We start from the raw sequence: 19,344 nt of genomic DNA, 5'->3' as shown, positions 1-19,344 counted from the left end.
AGATTGGGTAATTTTCACCCTACACGAAGTTCCGACTCGTGGTTTGGGAGAGCAGGGAAGGGATTGTTTTGAACTCTAATACCTCCCTTGGCATAGCACTGGAAGACTTGCTGGAAAAGGGGACCATTGGGTGAGACGCACCGCTCCACACGAGGAAGCCCAGGTGGAACGGTTCAGCCACAGTGTATTATTATTCCCACTGACACCAATATTGGGGCATTATTTCTCCCACTGATAAATGATAGGACATTCTTCCCCCTTGACACCAACTATGGGGCACTATTCCTTCTAATGATCCATGTTACTATTACTCCCACTGACACCAATGATGGGGCACTATTCCTCCCACTGACACCAATGATGGGGCACTATTACTCCCACTGATACCAATGATGGGGCACTATTCATCCCACTGATATCAATGAAGGGACACTATTCCTCCCACTGACACCAATGACGTTTGGAAAGATTGGAGACCCCTGGTCTAGGGGTTGCATTTTTTTTAAATGCATTGTTGAATATACTTGGATAGGGCATAGGGAGCTGTGGTATACTCCAGTAACACTGAACAGTAAGAGGACCATCTTCATTTTCTCGCTACACCTTAGAACAGCTTTAGTATATGCCCAGAAATTGGATAGCACTGAGACACCATCAGAAATATCCCAGACCAGGCAAACTCTAGCACTGAGGCACAGGAGATAGCATCCTAGATACATGGATACCTCCTTCCAATATCAATCAGACATTTCCCTATTGAACTCTTCAGACCAAAGCCTCAGTAAGATCCATTGATTATTTCCAGAGAACTATCAGCAAACAGGACCTCCAGCCTTAGCATAGCTGGGACCTTGATGAGCACAGTTAGAATTTCAGCTGGGCTTCCTGGAAGGGCAGTAGCGCTTAAGGCTGGGAACTTCTCTTTCTAGACAAGAACTGGGCTGCCCCAGACTTCCACCTATTTATACACTCCCCAGCCACCCACTGGGCATCCTTCCCCAGGGATTGGCCGAGACAACATAAATATTCAGGCTGCTGATTTTCCTCCTTTCAGCCCACTATGTTCTGGAATCCTCCAGAAGACAGGGGAAAGCAATCAAACTCACAGCCTGTGAAACCGAGAACAGCCCAAAACAATCACAAACTGCTCCGCTGATTACAGGGGAGCTCCAAAAAGGCTTCATTTACCTAACCTATCCAGCAACCTGTCCAGTAAGGTGCTACATATACAAAAGCCTTGGAAAGTGCTCCACTGGATCTCCCTGTGTGTCCTCACACTTCCCAGAACCGACTGCACATTGTCCATACACAGACAGATCTCCCTGTGACGAGACACTGACACCGAGGTCCATTTAGAAGCCGGTGTGGTTGTCTTACAGCCATGATGTTTTTTTTTTAAGAATTCCGTACATTTATGAAGAACAGCCGTGTGGTTTATAAATGAGCATAGACAGAGGATTTGGGAGATCTAAAAAAGAATAGGATTGTAAAAAAAAAATGCCAGGATGAGAATCCTGTGATGTGACTTTAGTGGGCTCTCCTCCAATCACAGAGCTCTCTGCTTTGATAACTGGGTTAGAACTCTGGGAACTCCCTCAGAATCAGTTTAATAAATGGCCTGCAAAATACAGATCCCGGTATTGAGAAATCCTGCTGATATAATGGGGAGCGGATATCTTCTCTGTATTATAAGTCATCACTGAGAGTTTAATGTCTCCATGTTGTCTTTGTCAGGAGTCACAATGATGGATTGGAGGGTCACCGTGACCAGTATCAGCGCCCAGATCTCCTGCACTCCTCAATGTCCCCAGACCTGGAGATTTACTGTGGAATGCTGTCCTAGTACAGGTTACTATGGTGTTCCATGTCGAACTTTCTATGGTAAAGGTGGGACTTTCACTGATCTTCAGCCAACCACTGAGTACAATATACACGTCAAACTTAATACAGAGCAGCAACAATACAATCTGGTGAACAAAGTTATCTGGACGGCTGACTCAGGTGAGAGAATGGTCTGTTCCTACACAAGCAGGGGCAGACTGACAACTCATGGGGCCCCCAGGCAATAGGGGATCATGGGGCCCCAGTGTCCTTGCCCAAACTCAAAAAAGCCTATGAAAAAGGTACCAGGGGCAATCTCATGGGGTCCCCTACTAACCCCGGCCCTCGGGCAGTGCCCGAGTTTCCCAATGGTCAGTCCGCCCCTGTACACAAGTATTCTCTGTTCTGGTATTCGCAAACACTGGACATAATACGTAGCCTGTCATTTATCTGTAGCACCCCTCTGACCCCACCAAAAGCAGGATGGCACCTTCAGAGGCCAGAGGTGGACTAGCATTTCACCCCAGTCCATGACTAAAATGGAGACCAAGAAAGAATATTGTACGCCAGTCACTTTTCTCTTTTTAAAGTTTTATTGCAGATCGGCTAAGGAAGTTAAGATTGGGGGTCCCAGATAGCAGATCACTTACAGACTCTCCAGATCCGGATCAATCAAATAACAAATCAAGGGCGCTATACCCAATGTTAGATACACTTCTAAAAACCCACAGTGCACAATCACAGATAATGTGTCTAATCTCACAACATAATCATGCAAATCATGTAGACTTCACCGCCACAACATCTCCAAGATACGCCCGTTCCTAACCTCGGAAACCACTAGGCAACTTATTCCTCCCTTGTTATATCACGCCTCGACTACTGTAACTCCCGCCTCATTGGCCTACCTCATCGCAGGCTATCCCCCCTCCAGTCTATCATGAACGCTGCTGCCAGACTCATCCACCTCACTAACCATTCTGTATCTGCCACCCCTCTCTGCCAATCCCTCCACTGGCTCCCAGTTGCCCAACGGATACAATTCAAAACACTAACAATGACATATAAAGCCATCCACAACACTGCCCCAATTTACATAACTGATCTTATCTCCAAATATCACCCATACCGTACACTCCACTCCTCGCAACACCTCTTACTGTCTAGCTCCCTTATCTCCTCCTCCCATGCTTGTCTCCAAGACTTCTCCAGGGCATCACCCATCCTCTGGAACTCCCTACCCCAATCTATCAGACTATCACTTACTCTACTTGCCTTTAGGCGTTCACTCAAAACCTATCTCTTCAGGGAAGCCTATCCCGCCCTCTGCTAATTCTGTAATCCTCTACTCATCCAACCACTCCATCTCCCACAGTTACTACCTACTGTACCATTCACCCTGCTCTCCTAGATTGTAAGCTCCAAGGAGCAGGGCCCTCAAATCCCTCTTGTATCGAACTGTACTGTTACTGTATTGTCTCCCACTATAATGTAAAGCACTGAGCAAACCATTGGCGCTATATAAATCCTGTATAATAATAATAATAATAATAATGGCCCCCCAGTCTTAGTCCGTAGGGTTCAATATTGAGTTGGCCCCGCCCTTTCCACACACATGACCTTTAATGGCCCCCAGTCTTAGTCCATAGGGTTCAATATTGAGTTGGCCTGCCCTTTGCAGCTATAACAGCTTCAACTTTTCTGGGAAGGCCATCCACAAGGTTTAGGAGGTGTCTATGGGAAGGTTGGACCATTCTTCCAGAAGCACATTTGTCAGGTCAGGCACTGATGTCGGGGGAGGAGGCCTGGCTCGCAGTCTCCGCTCTAATTCATCCCAAAGGTGTTCTATGGGGTTGAGGTCAGGACTCTGTGCAGGACAGTCAAGTTCCTCCACCCCAAACTGGCTCCTCCATGTCTTTATGGACCTTGCTTTGTGCACTGGTGCGCAGTCATGTTGGAACAGGAAGCGGCCATCCCCAAACTCTTCCCACAAAGTTGGGAGAATTAAATTGTCTAAAATGTCTTGGTATGCTGAGGTCTTAAGAGTTTCCTTCACTGGAACTAGGGGGCCAAGCCCAACCCCTAAAAAACAACCCCACACCATAATCCCCCCCTCCACAAAACCTTTCACTTGGCACAATGCAGTCAAGCAAATACCATTTTCCAGGCAAATGCCAAACCCAGACACGTCCATCGGATTGCCAGACAGAGAAACATGATTGGTCACTCCAGAGAACACGTCTCCACTGCTCTAGAGTCCAGTGGCGGCGTGCTTTACACCACGGCATCCGACGTTTGCATTGCACTTGGTGATGGAAGGCTTGGATGCAGCTGCTCGGCCATGGAAACCCATTCCATGAAGCTCTCTACGCACTGTTGTTGGGCTCATCTGAAGGCCACACCAAGTTAGGAGGTCTTTAGCTATTGACTCTGAAGACAGTTGGCGACTTCTGCGCACTGTGCGCTTCACAGTGTATATATATATATATATATATATATATATATATATAAGGAGTTCAGTGTATATATATATATATATATAAGGAATGCAATATAAAATGCATTGAGGCCTGGCCACTCTCATCACTTCTGGTCCTTTCTGCATATAATTTCCGGTGGGTTGGATCCGACCCATGGAATGCACTCCGGCTCATATGGAGTGATTGGCGGTACGCGGTGTTTATTATCTATCCCATGCTGTGTGTGAGCTCCTTGGGGCACACTGTCATGTGAGTAAACTTTTAACAATATTACTTTTCCAATTTTAATAAACTGATTACACTATGGGAGCAATAGTTTTTTCTTTTTTGAGTATATTTATGGTGACATCACATGTATTATGAGAGAGTTACATCAAAGAAGCTGTGTTGATTTCTGACCATTTTCCAATTTGATGACATCACCTTTGGGAATATATATTATGCTCACAATGGTGGGCATCTGGTAAGTTACCTATTTTACGGCACGTGGTGGATGAATATTGGATTCTTTTATACCTTCACTGGTTCTGGGCACATGGCTGAGGAGAGTTGGATTCATGAGATCACTGCACGGACTATCTACTTTGAATGGACATTTTATTTATGTTATTTGCATGATTATGTTGTGAGATTAGACACATTATCTGTGATTGTACATTGTGGGCTTTTATAAGTATGAATAATATTGGGAATAGCACTTTGAAGAGCTGGTTTTCCCCTGATAGCAGTAACATTAATTTGGGTTGGTTCCCCTTCCTGTGGTTTATTGTTCACTATAAGCACTAAGATGCAGATCAACGTCCAGCTTCACTGTGTCAGTATCTTTAATGCCGACCTGGCAACACTCTAAGCACGTTCCTAAATTTCAGTGCATCTTCCAAGTCAGTCACCAGGCCCTTCTGAGAGACCAGCCTTCTTTCTGGCTCTTTCCAGAAAGGGGCCTCCCCTGAGTCTTGTCTTTGGCATAAATTCCTCCAGGCCAGGCAAGACACCTTCAGGACCACATCAGTACATGTTAGGTCTCAAACCAGGCTATTGAGCCCAGTGACAGAACTTCATCCAGCAGCACCTTTCTAGGCCTCAGCCCAGGGAAAGAGAGAGAGCAGATGGCCTGCCCTGAATATTTATATCTCCTCCACCAGCATGCACCAGTGGCAGCAACATCCTACCAGATTGGCTGAAGAAAAAGCCAACCCAACAGCCAGGTAACTTGTTATTTCAGAAGAAGAGCCTAGGAATGGCATCCTCCTCATTACCTAATGACGTGTTTCCTTTATAAAAAGTGCATTTCCCATCAACCAACATTTACATTCAGACCTCCATAATACTGTATAATATGCAAACCATCAAATAATCAGAATAAGAAATGTTGTCTTGTCCTCACACCCATGTCAGGGCAAGAGCTGTGGAACGGACAGGCAGGCCTAGTGGTAGGGTCACGCACTGACTGACGACAACCACCACCCACAGACCAGAGTCCCTCAGGGAGCAGAGTCTAAGTCCCAGGCTGCCCTTCACCAGGGCCCCTGATGGTGGGGATGGACTTGACGCAGCCAGGAACCAGGTCGCGGCCCCCGAGACACCCCAGCTGCGGTAATGGCCGCCGCCAATGGCGTGTAGCTGGTAGGAACCAGAACAGACAATAGCGTAGTCGGGCAGGCCGGGTCGACAACAATGGGACAAACGGTACAGAACAGTAGACAAGAATAACAGGTCACAGGCCGGGTTCAGCAACGGGAGGTCAGATCAAAGAAAAACACAGAGAATGGTCTAGTCAAAAGCCGAGTCAGATTCCAGGAGAGTCACGAGAGTATAAACAGAGCTGTTGCAACACTAACACACAAGACACGAATGCAAAGAGCACGTGCGGACAACAGGCTTATATGTGATCAACCACACCCCTCTGGGGGATAAACCGCAGAGGCCTGAAGGGATAAAAGACTCCCACCATGCTCTGCAGAAACCCAAGATGGATGCCAGCACATGGAGTAGCATAACCTCAGGGAAAAGGTAGGACCTTGACAACCCATCAGTCAGATTCTCCTGGAAAATGATAGTTTGGTTCTGCTTGGTGGCTCTGGGGAAATACACTCTTTACAGAGTATGACATGGAACATGACATCTTTGGATTCTGGCTTAGTGTACATGATGGCATTGTACTGGATAAAGGCCCAGGCTACAATTTCTGAGCCTAATGTGCAAAGTAAATATCAGCCAGCCCCCTCGCTCTCAGGTTTTCCAAACCCCCCCACTACTTTTTGTAATGACAAAACATGGAAAATTTACTGACCGAGTGTGTTTTTTCTCACAACCTGAAATAGGACAGAAAATCCCAGTTACTGGTAATAGTGTTTCTGAAACTTTTCCAGGACAGCAAACCTGAGCGGTGATTGCCTAATCCAGTATTTCTCATTTTTTCAGGCAATGCACCCTTTAAATTCTGCACAGGTTAATGGACTGTACTTTGTATTAAAATGTAAAAACTAAACTAATACTGAAGTTTTACTTATCGCAGCAGCATCCACACACTGTCAGCACCGGTGGTAGTGAGCTCTATTGATCCTCAACTTGGGGTTCCCCAGGATGCAAAGTCTAAGCCCCAGCCTGCTTGTTCACCAGGGGCCCCTGATAATGGGGGTGGACTTGCAGCAGGCTGGGACCAGGTCGCGGCCCCCAGGTACACCCAGCTGAGGTGGAGGAGACCGCTAGCGGGAGCAGAGTACAATGGGAGAAGACATAGGGAATCCAATAGGCAAACCGAGGTCAAGACGGAAAACAAGCAAGGTCGGGAACGAAGCCGGGGTTGGTACACAGATAGACAATATAGGATTCACAGCAGAAACACAAGGGAGCTCCGACAACTAAGACGTTGCTCAGGCAAAGTGGCCTAGTCTGAGCACGTCTAATATAGAGAGGCAAACAAGGAGGCGGGACAGGAAGTGATGGAAGGGAATGAAATAAAACCCAGAGGACAACAGACGATAGATGAACACAGACAAACATGAGAAGGGATCAGAAACAGGACTGCAGCAAGAAAGGTACAAACGAAACTGCAGGCTAACATGTGACACACATGGACCACCTATCATTAGAGGTGTTTTTTTTTTTTCTTCCACCTTAGGTACTGACTAGTATTCTATTGTTTCTCTTTTCCATCAATTTTTCTTCTACCTCTTTCTCTACTAATGTGACCCCAGTGCTGACAGAGGGGGGAGGAGCAAACAAAGATGCTGTGAAGGCGCCTAACGTCCTCCTTATCAACCGATGATATCATTGGTTGTTAGGAGGCCAGTGGCAGGCCCGCACAGTGCCCAAGGTTGTAATACTGCACAAAAAATCCCTGTGGCCCTGTGTATCCAAACGGCAGGTTTGATCCACTCAATGGCTTATTAACAATTTTGAGGCAATTTTTAAGCATGTAGCCAGGGCATCCATGAAGAACCCAGAAGGCACCCCAGGGTGCCATAGTACCCCGGTTGAAAAAGGCTGGTGCAATCGATCTAGCATTTGTGGTCTTTGATGCCTGTAATCTCTTCTTAGGACCACTGAAGTGGACGACCAAGGTGGCTCAGTCTTCTAGAGCTTTTGGACCTTTTCATATAATTGGAAAGACACCTCCTAAAGTCTAAGGAATGGCATCTCCCCTCTCTTGGATCTTTAGGATTGTTACAAAAAGAAGGGAGTGTAATCTTCTGAGATCTGCGAAACAAGGATGCTACTTTAGGCAAATAGGGAGGATTTGGTTTAACTACTACTTTGTCTGGGAGCAGGGGCGGACTGACCATTTGGAAACTTGGGCACTGCTCGAGGGCCCGGGGTCAGTAGGGGGCCCCATGAGATGCCCCTGGTACCTTTTTCATAGGCTTTTTTGAGTTTGTGCAAGGACACAGGGGCCCCATGATCCCCTATTGCCCAGGGGCCCCATGAGTTGTCAGTCCGCCTCTGTCTGGGAGGAAAGTTAGGAAAGGCACTTTGACAGACAATTCCTGCAGATCCCTTATTCTTCTAGTCCTAGTGATGGCTAAAAAAGCCATCTTAAAGGTAATTAGTTATGGGCCGAACACCCCCCATTCAGCTCGTGGTCGAACATCCGAACCTACAGAATATTCGACTTTGAACACGAACTGAGCAATTGAGCGGTATCTTACCGCATCTGAGTATGTGATTAGATACTACTCAGTTACTAAAATACCACATGAGTTATATTATGAAGTCATGCGGTATTTTAGTAGTGAAATATTCATTGATGTTTCAGCTGTCAGCGGGGTTCCTCGCTCACAGCTGAATCTCTAAAGAATCGTCGGCATTGCCCGACAATTAAAACATTTTTTTTTTCAAACAACGTGGGGTCCCCCCTCCCATTCGTACCAAGCCCCTCGGGCTCTTTCACAAGGGCTGATGTTCCACTGGCAACTTTAAATTGCAATAACCACAGTGTCTACTGGAAGCTGCAAAGGGTGGTTTATCTAAAACTTGACAACTCTACAACACAAGAAAAAAAAGATAGTAGCACCCAGATTAAGGAAGGGGTTGTATCCAAATGTCCAGAGTCACCTGGACCCTGCCATCAACCCAAACAGATAAGGGAAGCTCTCACCGCCTCCTGTCTTGCCCTTTTTCAACAGCCACAAGGCCGTTCTTTCCATCCTCAGAGTCCACGGTGAAATGAGGGTAGTGGCCAAAATCACCTCCCTCCAGTTGCTGTTCCTCCTGGTCAGCTACAAAGTTGCATTGTGTATCCTGGTTTATATTCTCCTGGGCTCCCAGAGATAATGTGCCTGGCTACCAAGAAGCAATTACATAGATGAAACTGAGGCCAGGAGAACATACTGATCCTCTGATGGCTGTGCCGAAGCAAAAGCCCCCCAAAATACACTGCCAACACACACCCTTCTCCAGGGACACAAATATTCCAAAAGGAAGGAAGGGAAGGACAGGGCTATGAAAGCCAGGGGTGCTTCAGGAGTCAAGACCCTGGAAAACAAGGCAGAATCCACTGAGACACCAGGAAAAAAACTCCACTGCCACTTAGCTTTGCAGAAGAAGACTTTCTGACCCAGTGGTCAGGAGAAAAACTACAAAAAATGCACAGCCTGCTGGTAGGAAACATAATCTAACATCAACATTGCTTATCTGATTGTGTTTCCTGTGAAGGAGGAGCCATTCATCTCTCAGGTTTGCTAGCCTGGAATATGATTGGAGAAACTCCTATTATGAACAAAGCTTGATTCTCCGACGTTTGTGTGTATGGACAGTTTACTCTAATTGGAATCTGTGACATTCGTTTTATTTCCATCCAGTACCTGGCCAGCCTGAAATAGTGAAAGTTCCATCAATGAAAAATAACACAATTAGATGGAGATTTTCTAAGCAATGGGGACTAATCACCGGATTCCAGGTAAGATCATTTTACATTTTGCAGATTGTATTCTCCATTCCATATTGACCTATTACTCCTTACATAGTGAAGACTGATTGTTGTATGTAAAGGTAATGGTTGCAGGTCAATGCTATCAGACGTTTTAAAGTGAATACTAGAGATGAGCGAATCGAACCTGGCGAAGTGGAATTCATTTCGAATATCAGGAAAAATTCGATTCGCATCGAATCCGAATTTTAGCCAACTTCGGGTGCACGAATCAAATTTTTCCCGATCAGCTGGCAAAAGTGTCACTGCAGAGAGCTCCGCTATTTCTGACAGTTCATTTACAGCGGTTGAAACATTGTATCTATTTGTTTCCATTTAGGATACAGATGTTTTTATCCGGAAATAAATAGATACAATGTTTCAACCGCTGTAAATGTGAAGGAACTGTCAGAACTGTCAGAAATAGCGGAGCACTCTGCAGATACACTTTTTGCTGTACTTTAATTCTTCTTCTTTTCATTCTTCTTTTCATTCTTCTTCTTCTTCTTTTCATTCTTCTTCTTCTTCTTCTTCTTCTTTTCATTCTTCTTCTTCTTCTTTTCATTCTTCTTCTTCTTTTCATTCTTCTTCTTTTCATTCTTCTTCTTTTCATTCTTCTTTTCATTCTTCTTTTCATTCTTCTTTTCATTCTTTTCATTCTTCTTCTTCTTCTTTTCATTCTTCTTCTTCTTTTCATTCTTCTTTTCATTCTTCTCATTCTTCTTTTCATTCTTCTTTTCATTCTTCTTCTCATTCTTCTTTTCATTCTTCTTCTCATTCTTCTTTTCATTCTTCTTCTTCTTCTTTTCATTCTTCTTCTTCTTCTTTTCATTCTTCTTCTTCTTCGTCGTGCCCCGTGACTGCCCAAATGAGTGAAGTGTGCGGTGATTCTAAGATCGACGGCACTCATCTGCATGTCATACTGACTGACAGTATTATTTCTCTTCCCCAGCAGACTCCAAGGGCATTTAAATTAAAGGTACAGTGTTCTGCACTAATATAAAGGCTCTCTGAAGCCTAGAAACCCTTTTAATAAGTTAAATTTGCGGCGAATAAATTCGCATCGAATCGAATTTCTCCCGCAAATTCAGCGAATCAGCCGAATCAAATTTTTGAATAATTCGCTCATCTCTAGTGAATACATTTAAGAAAAGATGTTTTCATCTAATTTACAAATAGACATTTTTTATACAGGATGGATCTATGACACAAGATTCCCAGAGCACTGTGAGTTAACTAACAAGAGAACACAGAACTGGTTGTTTCCTTTCAGACACAATGGAGCTACTTTACTAAAGGGGAATAGATTGCTCACTTTCAGGGAATTATCCCTTAGCTTAGTGAATGGGATGAAGCTCTGCTAGTTTCCATCATCTGATTATGTGCAAGGAAAAATCTAGATTTTTTCCTTGCACATGATTGCATTTTTTTTTTCTACAGCTAATTTTCACTTAGCTAGTATGAAGTGCGTGCCAGCAGGGGTGTATTTACCACAAGGCAAACAAGGCATTTGCCTAGGGTGGCATTTTTCAGGGGGGGAAGCACTGCCCCTTGGAAGAAGGGATGGTAGAAGGGACACACGCAGCACCTGGTGGGTTCTGAGAGATGCTGTGGGTTTCATGACGGTGTATGCACAGCCCGACTCTCATTCCTGGGGATATCTGGAGCTCTGAAGGTGAGTGTCTTTCTCTCGCCATGGGGGATGGTGGCTGGTGTATGGGGGGCAGTGGTAGTTGAAGGCTTGGGTGGAGGGTAGGGGTGTTCTTGGTCAATGGCTCTTTCTGTAGAGGGGCGCCAACTTTTGTGTTGCCTAGGCTAGCACAAAACCTAAATACACCACTGCATACTAGCACACTATGGCATTCACCTTCAGGGGGGATCATTTTAAAAATGGTTTGAGAGTTTATTACCACTTGCAGTTTTTTTATAAATTAAAAAGGAAAAGCCAGCAACAATATAACTCCTCAATTCTACAACACAGCAACGTGTCTGGAATGAATAATTCCCATCTGTAACCCCGGAGTGTGAACAGCACAATGGGACACTGAAGGCCAAGTTCACCTTTTGAAAAAAAGAATAAATGCACATTTTTTGTAGGTAAAAAAAATACCAAAAATTGTCTGTGTGTTTTTATTTACATTGCACATTTATTGGTGAATGAGTAGGGGTACTATGTACCCCTGCTCATTCACATGGTGGGAGCCAAGATCTGGAGCCCCCTTGATTCTGATAAGTAACCCTCCCTCCCCCACAACCCCTGGGCCAGGGTTACAGGGAAGAGGCCCTTGTCCTCATCAACATGTGGACAGGGTGGTTTGGGGGGAACTCCCCCCAAAGCACCCCCCATATTGAGGAAATGTGGTTTGGTATGGTTCAGGAAAAGGGGGGCACTTACTTGTATCCCCCTTTCCTGACCTGCCAGGCTGCATGCTCAGATAAGGGTCTGGGATAGTTTTTTGGGAGAACAAAAGATTTTTTTTTTGGTGTAGGGTTCCCCTCAAAAGTCATCCAGAGCCAAAGGGCCTGGTATGGATTGGGGGGACCCCAACACTGTTTTTATTTTAGAAAAAAAATGTAATGCCAGCAATTTTTCTGTTTACATTCTGCTGCCAGCAGGGAATCTCACTGACAGCATATGAGCCAGTAAGGACGCGGTGGGCAACCTCTTTTGATTTGGGGTCCAATGTTCCAGTAAGTCAATCAATGTGGTGGTGGCCAGGAACACTGGATTGGTGGAGGTGATGCAAAGATACACTTCACACTTTTTACTTTATAACTTTTTATTGAACTTCAGAACTTTTTTGCATTTATGCACTTAATTGTGTATTGAATTTTTAACAGCGCAATGCATTGTTTATGAAGTAATATATATGTTCTCATATCCAGTCAGTAGGTGGAGCTATTGGCTCCATTTCACGTTTCCAGCTTCTCCTTACCTCCTGATTAAAAAAAAAATCCTGCTGTTTAGGAAGCTCAGTAGCTCAAACTAAAACTGAGATTTTATTCTGAGTGTCCAATATAAGACAGCCAGTGCAGTCCCTTTAGATAACCCATAATGCTCTAGAAATCCTGTGTCAAGGGTGCACCCAATAATTAATTCTATCAACATAAAACAATTTTTAAAATATATAAATGTACAAATTGGCATTATTATCACCAATTTCTTTTCAGCTTAGTAAAGAACCCATTTACTTAATTAATCTTTTAACTCCATGTCCATAACTGGAGTCACATAAGATGTAATGTCTTGCAGATGAATATCTCAGCCTGGAGGGATTACAATGTGTCCTTTGCTTTGGATGAATCTCTCCAGTTTCCACCCAATGTGACAGAATATAAAATCCCCCTCCAGTATGGAACCAACTACACCATCACCCTCCGAGCAGTCATATCACACGGAGTCGGGGAGGCTACAACTGAGAACATTGAGACTGATATTGGAGGTGAGTACACTGGCAGACATGGGAGTTGGAAGCTATTACGTAGAACAATTGATATTCATTGATTTGAAGCGGGGATGTGTGATCTTGTGCCAAAATGCAAGGTTTACCACTGACACTAAGCTGCTGCAAAGACTTGATGATCATCTAAGGCAGCCAATCTCAACCAGGGTTCCTCCAGAAGTTGCTAGGAGTTCCATGAGCTGTGATTACACATGGGATGGTGCCTGGATAAATAAATGTTCACTGACCTCCAATGTAAGGGACATTCTTCCCACTGCCCTCCAATATAAGGGACATTCTTCCTACTGACCTCCAATGTAAGGGGAATTCTTCCTACTGACCATCAATGTATGGCGCATTCTTCCCACTGACCACCGATGTAAGGGACATTCTTCCCACTGACAACCGATGTAAGGGACATTCTTCCCACGGATCACCAATGTACGGGGCATTCTTCCCACTGACCACCGATGTAAGGGACATTCTTCCCACTGATCACCAATGTACGGGGCATTCTTCCCACTGACCCCCAATGTAAGGGGCATTCTTCCCACTGACCACCGATGTAAGGGACATTCTTCCCACTGATCACCAATGTACGGGGCATTCTTCCCACTGATCACCAATGTAAGGGACATTCTTCCCACTGACCACCGATGTAAGGGACATTCTTCCCACTGATCACCAATGTACGGGGCATTCTTCCCACTGACCCCCAATGTAAGGGGCATTCTTCCCACTGACCACCGATGTAAGGGACATTCTTCCCACTGATCACCAATGTACGGGGCATTCTTCCCACTGATCACCAATGTAAGGGACATTCTTCCCACTGACCACCAATGTAAGGAACATTCTTCCCACTGACCCCCAATGTAAGGGACATTCTTCCCACTGATCACCAATGTAAGGGACATTCTTCCCACTGACCACCAATGTAAGGGACATTCTTCTCACTGACCTCCAATGTAAGGGACATTCTTCCTACTGACCTCCAATGTAAGGGACATTCTTCCCACTGACCACCAATGTAAGGGACATTCTTCCCACTGACCACCTTTGTAAGGAACATTCTTCCCACTGACCCCCAATGTAAGGGACATTCTTCCCACTGATCACCAATGTAAGGGACATTCTTCCCACTGACCACCAATGTAAGGGACATTCTTCTCACTGACCTCCAATGTAAGGGACATTCTTCCTACTGACCTCCAATGTAAGGGACATTCTTCCCACTGGTCCCCAATGTAATGTGTGTTTTTGGCATACAGGATTGGATCGGATGCCGGTGGGTGTCAGAGGACACTTGTCTGCTGACACCAGCAGGTCTATGGATGGTCCGATCGGGTCCACTTGAAAAACAGGTGACCTGATTGGACCACCAGTGTGAAAGAGGCCTAACACACCATAACAATTAACTCACTGACATTAACTCACTAAAACAACAACTTTTGTTTTTTTGTTTTGTTTTTTTATTCTTTTTGCTTAACTTTTCTGAACAATAACCTGTCCAGTTGTAGCAGCCTTTGATTTTAGGGTCTCCCAAAGTGTGATAGACAGTTTCCTGACTACCTGACATCTTTAGAGACCCTTTTTGTGCAGAATTGTGTGGAAACCCAATACTGTGCCGTGCTGTCATTTATCAAACATTACCCAAAGCGTGGTTCAAGTCTGACCTCATTATACAGTGTGCAGTTTCCGTGGCATCTATGGTCAGACCGCCTGTACTGGCACACAGCAGATCACTTCTGTTTCCTGATTCCTGAATCTTCCTTTCCAGATCCTCCTCTTCACATGGAGAAGACAATACATGATGGCACTTTACAGCTCCACCCGGTTCCTAATCCGAATGGGCCAATCAGGTGGGAAACGACTTACAATTGCTCTGTGTTTAATAGAAAATCGAATCACAAAGACTGGCTACACACTGATGTCAACATTTTCATAAAACTTTATTGTTCTGGATGTGAACGCTAGAAGCCCAGCTTGGGACCTCCACCACTGATGCATTTCACTTTAGAGAAGCCCATCTCTAGGGGGAAATGTGGGAGGATGTCCCAGGTAGGCCTTCCAGTGTGCCATTAGGAACAATAACGTTTTTTGAGAATATTGACATCATCAGTGTGCAGCTGATCTCTGTGATTCAGTCTACACATTCTTTCTTTGGACACCGGCATGCTATGTATCCCTGTGTGGTGATTTTTCTGCCTCTCTACTGTAGAAGAAGATGCTCCATAGCTGCTAAGGTTGAAAAAAGACACCAGTCCCTCCAGTTCAACCTGTGTGTGTTTATGTCACTACCATTCCCATATTCCTGTATATTGCGATCACTAAGATGCCCATCGAGTAGTTTTTCTAACTTATCGACACTCCCTGCTGACACCCCCAGCTTTTGGTGGACCATGTATTGAGGTTTTTCTGCTTTACACCCTACAGTGACTTCTTTCTGAGGATGGCACTTTTTATTTGTGTTTCCTCTCTTTGGAATAAACTGTTTGGACTTCAGTATTATGGAGTGGTGCTTTAATTTCCTAACTCATTCATCCCCATCACAACCCAAGGTGATCATGAAAGATTTGTGGTGTTCAGAAGCTGCCAGCCCCAATATTCAGATTCTCCGTATTTATACTATCATCGTAACATTGGATGACGGCATTATTAAGCATATATATAAATATAAATATGCTCAATGACAATTAATAAAAGAAACCTTTCATTATATAATAATTTCAAAAATCCAAAATCTATAATTTTTCAAATTAAAGTCCAATTTCAAATTAAAGTCCAATATCCCAAAAAAATAAATAAATAAATACGTGTAGTCCAAAAATTGATTCAAGTGTAAAAACTCTCCGCTGCTTGCAAAAACTTGATTACCTCAAAAAAAAAACAAAATATATATACATAGTGCATTATCCTTTATAAATAAAAATTTACATGTGAAATCATTCCGATAATATTCACCCAAGTGAACACACGTGTATATATCAAACCACATACACATGCGATATACTGTGCAAAACCATGCATGTGAAACACTCTACTGTGCTAAAAAACTCATGACACAGTGCACACTTCTATCAGGGTAAGGAGTGAATACCCTTACCAATATTCAAAGCAATTTATGTTTTTGATCTCAATCCACAGAAATTGCCTGGTGATATAAATCCTTTTGAAGATGTCCTCAGGGTTTGCTTTGATCCTATGATACTGTATGGATCCTTCCACCCTAGCAACTCAGATATGTTTCCACCATATACGCCAGTCAGATACCCATATATAAGGAACAAATCATAGCGTGATACTGCCACATACTAAGATCCAAAACTTTTAATCATCCTGCTTACATTAAAAACATCTTTCCATCGCATATAGCATATAAAGACCTGTCTGACATCCGGAATCTAGGAGAGTCCTAATCGCGATTAGGACTCTCCTGGATTCCGGATGGCAGACAGGTCTTTATATGCTATATGCGATGGAAAGATGTTTTTAATTGTCACTGAGCATATTTATATTTGTACACCTCTAAGGGTAGAGGTGAAGTGTGCTTAAAAAGAGTTGGGGAGAATTAGTAATCTACGTTTATTAAGCATATATAGTTCGTTCACATGGGCAGCCAAGATGCATTAAAAAAAAGGAGGTTGAGTACCTCCCCTCAAATGCCCCCTTTAAGCTGGCGGCCAGATGGGGTTGTGTGCATGCTGCAGTCCTAGCAAAATGTATACCCTAGTGTTGCTAGGGTGCAGGTTCTATACAAATGTGCAACTCTGCAGGTAGTTTAAGGGAACCCCCCAGGTATGATATTTATAGGAATTCTTCTTTTTTTCTTTTTTTTCCTTTAAGCAATGAAAAATGACTGGTCCTTTAAAAACTGTACTTTTTGAGGTTGTTTTTTTCACTGATTCATGTCCCTCAGGGCAGTACCCGAGTTCCCATACCACTTTTATGGCCAATAGCTTGCATATAAGCTTTCAAAATGGGCACTTTTGAATTTACAAGTAAGAGTCCCATAGATTTGCATTGAGTTTGAAGTTTGTGGTCGAATGTACAGTTGTGACCAAAATTATTCAACCCCCAATGCTGTAAAGGGGTTTAGGGACTATAGTGTACATTTGGAATTGTATTCAGAATCAAATCCTACAAGGACGTTGTAACTACCCAAATGCAACTAAAATGACATCAATTGTTTATGTAATACAGTAGTAAATGGTTCTTATGTGGTTTCTTCATTGCCACAATTATTCAACCCCTTAAAGACTACCACTCTGAAGAACAGAGGTTCATACAGGTGCTTTCCATCAGGTATTGAAAACACCTGTGGATGTCACCGAGCAGCAATCAAGCATAATAAGCACCAATTAGGCAGCTTTAAAATGACTGTGATACTCAGCTCCTTCTAGACATTTACTGGTGTGGTTACAAACATGGTGAAGGCAAGAGAATGGTCCAGGAAGACAAGAGAAGAGGTGATTTCTCTTCACAGGAAGGGCAATGGCTATAAGAAGATTGCAAAGATGTTAAACATACCAAGAGACACCTTAGGAAGCATCATTCGCAAATTCAAGGCAAAGGGCACTGTTGAAACGCTACCTGGTCGTGGCAGAAAGAAGATGCTGACTTCGACTGCTGTGCGCTACCTGAAGCGTAGAGTGGAGAGAAGTCCCCGTGTGACTGCTGAGGAACTGAGAAAAGATTTGTCAGATGTGGGTACAGAAGTTTCAGCCCAGACAATAAGACGCACACTGCGTAATGAAGGCCTCCGTGCCAGAACTCCCAGGCGTACCCCCTTGCTGTCTCCAAAGAATAAGAAGAGTCGACTGCAGTATGCCAAAAGCCATGTGGACAAACCACAAAAGTTGTGGGATAGTGTTCTGTGGACTGATGAAACAAAATTAGAACTGTTTGGGCCCATGGATCAACGCTATGTTTGGAGGAGGAAGAACAAGGCCTATGATGAAAAGAACACCTTGCCTACTGTGAAGCATGGTGGAGGGTCAATCATGCTTTGGGGCTGTTTTGCTTCTGCAGGTACAGGGAAGCTTCAGCGTGTGCAAGGTACCATGAATTCTCTTCAGTACCAGGAGATATTGGATGGAAACGTGATGCAGTCCGTCACACACCTGAGGCTTGGGAGACGTTGGACCTTTCAACAGGACAATGATCCCAAGCATACCTCCAAGTCCACTAGAGCATGGTTGCAGAGGAAAGGCTGGAACATTTTGGAGTGGCCATCGCAGTCACCAGACTTAAATCCGATTGAGAACCTCTGGTGGGACTTAAAGAAAGCAGTTGCAGTGCGCAAGCCTAAGAATGTGACTGAACTGGAGGCCTTTGCCCATGAAGAATGGGCGAAGATACCCGTAGATCGCTGCAAGACACTTGTGTCAAGCTATGCTTCACGTTTAAAAGCTGTTATAACTGTAAAAGGATGCTGTACTAAGTACTAAGATTGAATGTCACTTGGGGGTTGAATAAAACTGATAATGCTGTGAGCACAGAAAAGACATTTGTGGTTATTTCATTATAACTGTTATGTTATATTTGTCTGACCTACAAGTGCCTCTTTAATGTAAATGTAAGCAAGATGACTGAATGATCAAAAGCAATGTCAAACTGGCCAAAACACTCAATTTCAGTGGGGGTTGAATAATTTTGGTCACAACTGTACATTAAGTTTGAACGTTTGACTGCAAACTGAACACGGGGGTGTTCTGCCCATCACTATTCCTGAAATATGATGTGTTAAGAGTTTTGCAGACTGTCTTTATCTGCGTAGATATAAAAACATTGGAAATGTTTAATTAAACACGGCAAAGATTAGCACATTGCATAGTTGTGATTATTTCGGTATTTTCTGTCTGCAGCTCCTATGAAATTATTGTCTTTGGTGGTCAGGAAGGCAATTCAACAAAGGAGTGTCTGAATTTTAAAAACACCCCGTACAACATCATCTGGTCCCCGAGCCGTTATACTGCAGCTGTCCTTCCTGCAGAGACCCTCACCAGACCCAGAACCTTCACCTTGGGGGATAACCTCCATTATAATGGGTTCCACAATGCTCCTCTTATCTCCAACCACAACTACACCGTCTACATTCGGGTCAGCAGCCGCTGGAAACACGTATGTCTATACTGATGTCTTCCCGGCGTGTGAGTGTCATGAATGAGGGCCGATAGTCGCTGTTTGCTGG

General features: G+C 44.1%; 1 protein-coding gene across 1 annotated transcript in view; it reads left to right on the top strand.

Annotated features, from left to right (window-relative positions):
• Positions 1 to 19,344, top strand: part of LOC149449729 (uncharacterized) — a 108,395-nt gene that overhangs the window by 74,793 nt on the left and 14,258 nt on the right. The window contains exons 10-14 of the mRNA XM_089692806.1: positions 1,735 to 2,001; positions 9,602 to 9,699; positions 12,962 to 13,151; positions 14,932 to 15,013; positions 19,019 to 19,274. Coding sequence (XP_089548932.1) covers positions 1,735 to 2,001; positions 9,602 to 9,699; positions 12,962 to 13,151; positions 14,932 to 15,013; positions 19,019 to 19,274 — 893 coding nt within the window. The remainder of the gene's footprint in view (positions 1 to 1,734; positions 2,002 to 9,601; positions 9,700 to 12,961; positions 13,152 to 14,931; positions 15,014 to 19,018; positions 19,275 to 19,344) is intronic.

Source organism: Staurois parvus, unplaced genomic scaffold, assembly GCF_062004578.1.
Source record: "Staurois parvus isolate SC_StPar_1 unplaced genomic scaffold, SC_StPar_1.0 ptg000605l, whole genome shotgun sequence".
NCBI classification, from domain to species: Eukaryota; Metazoa; Chordata; class Amphibia; order Anura; family Ranidae; genus Staurois; species Staurois parvus.
Note: the sequence above shows the minus strand (reverse complement) of the source record. Positions and strands in the feature narration are given on the sequence as shown.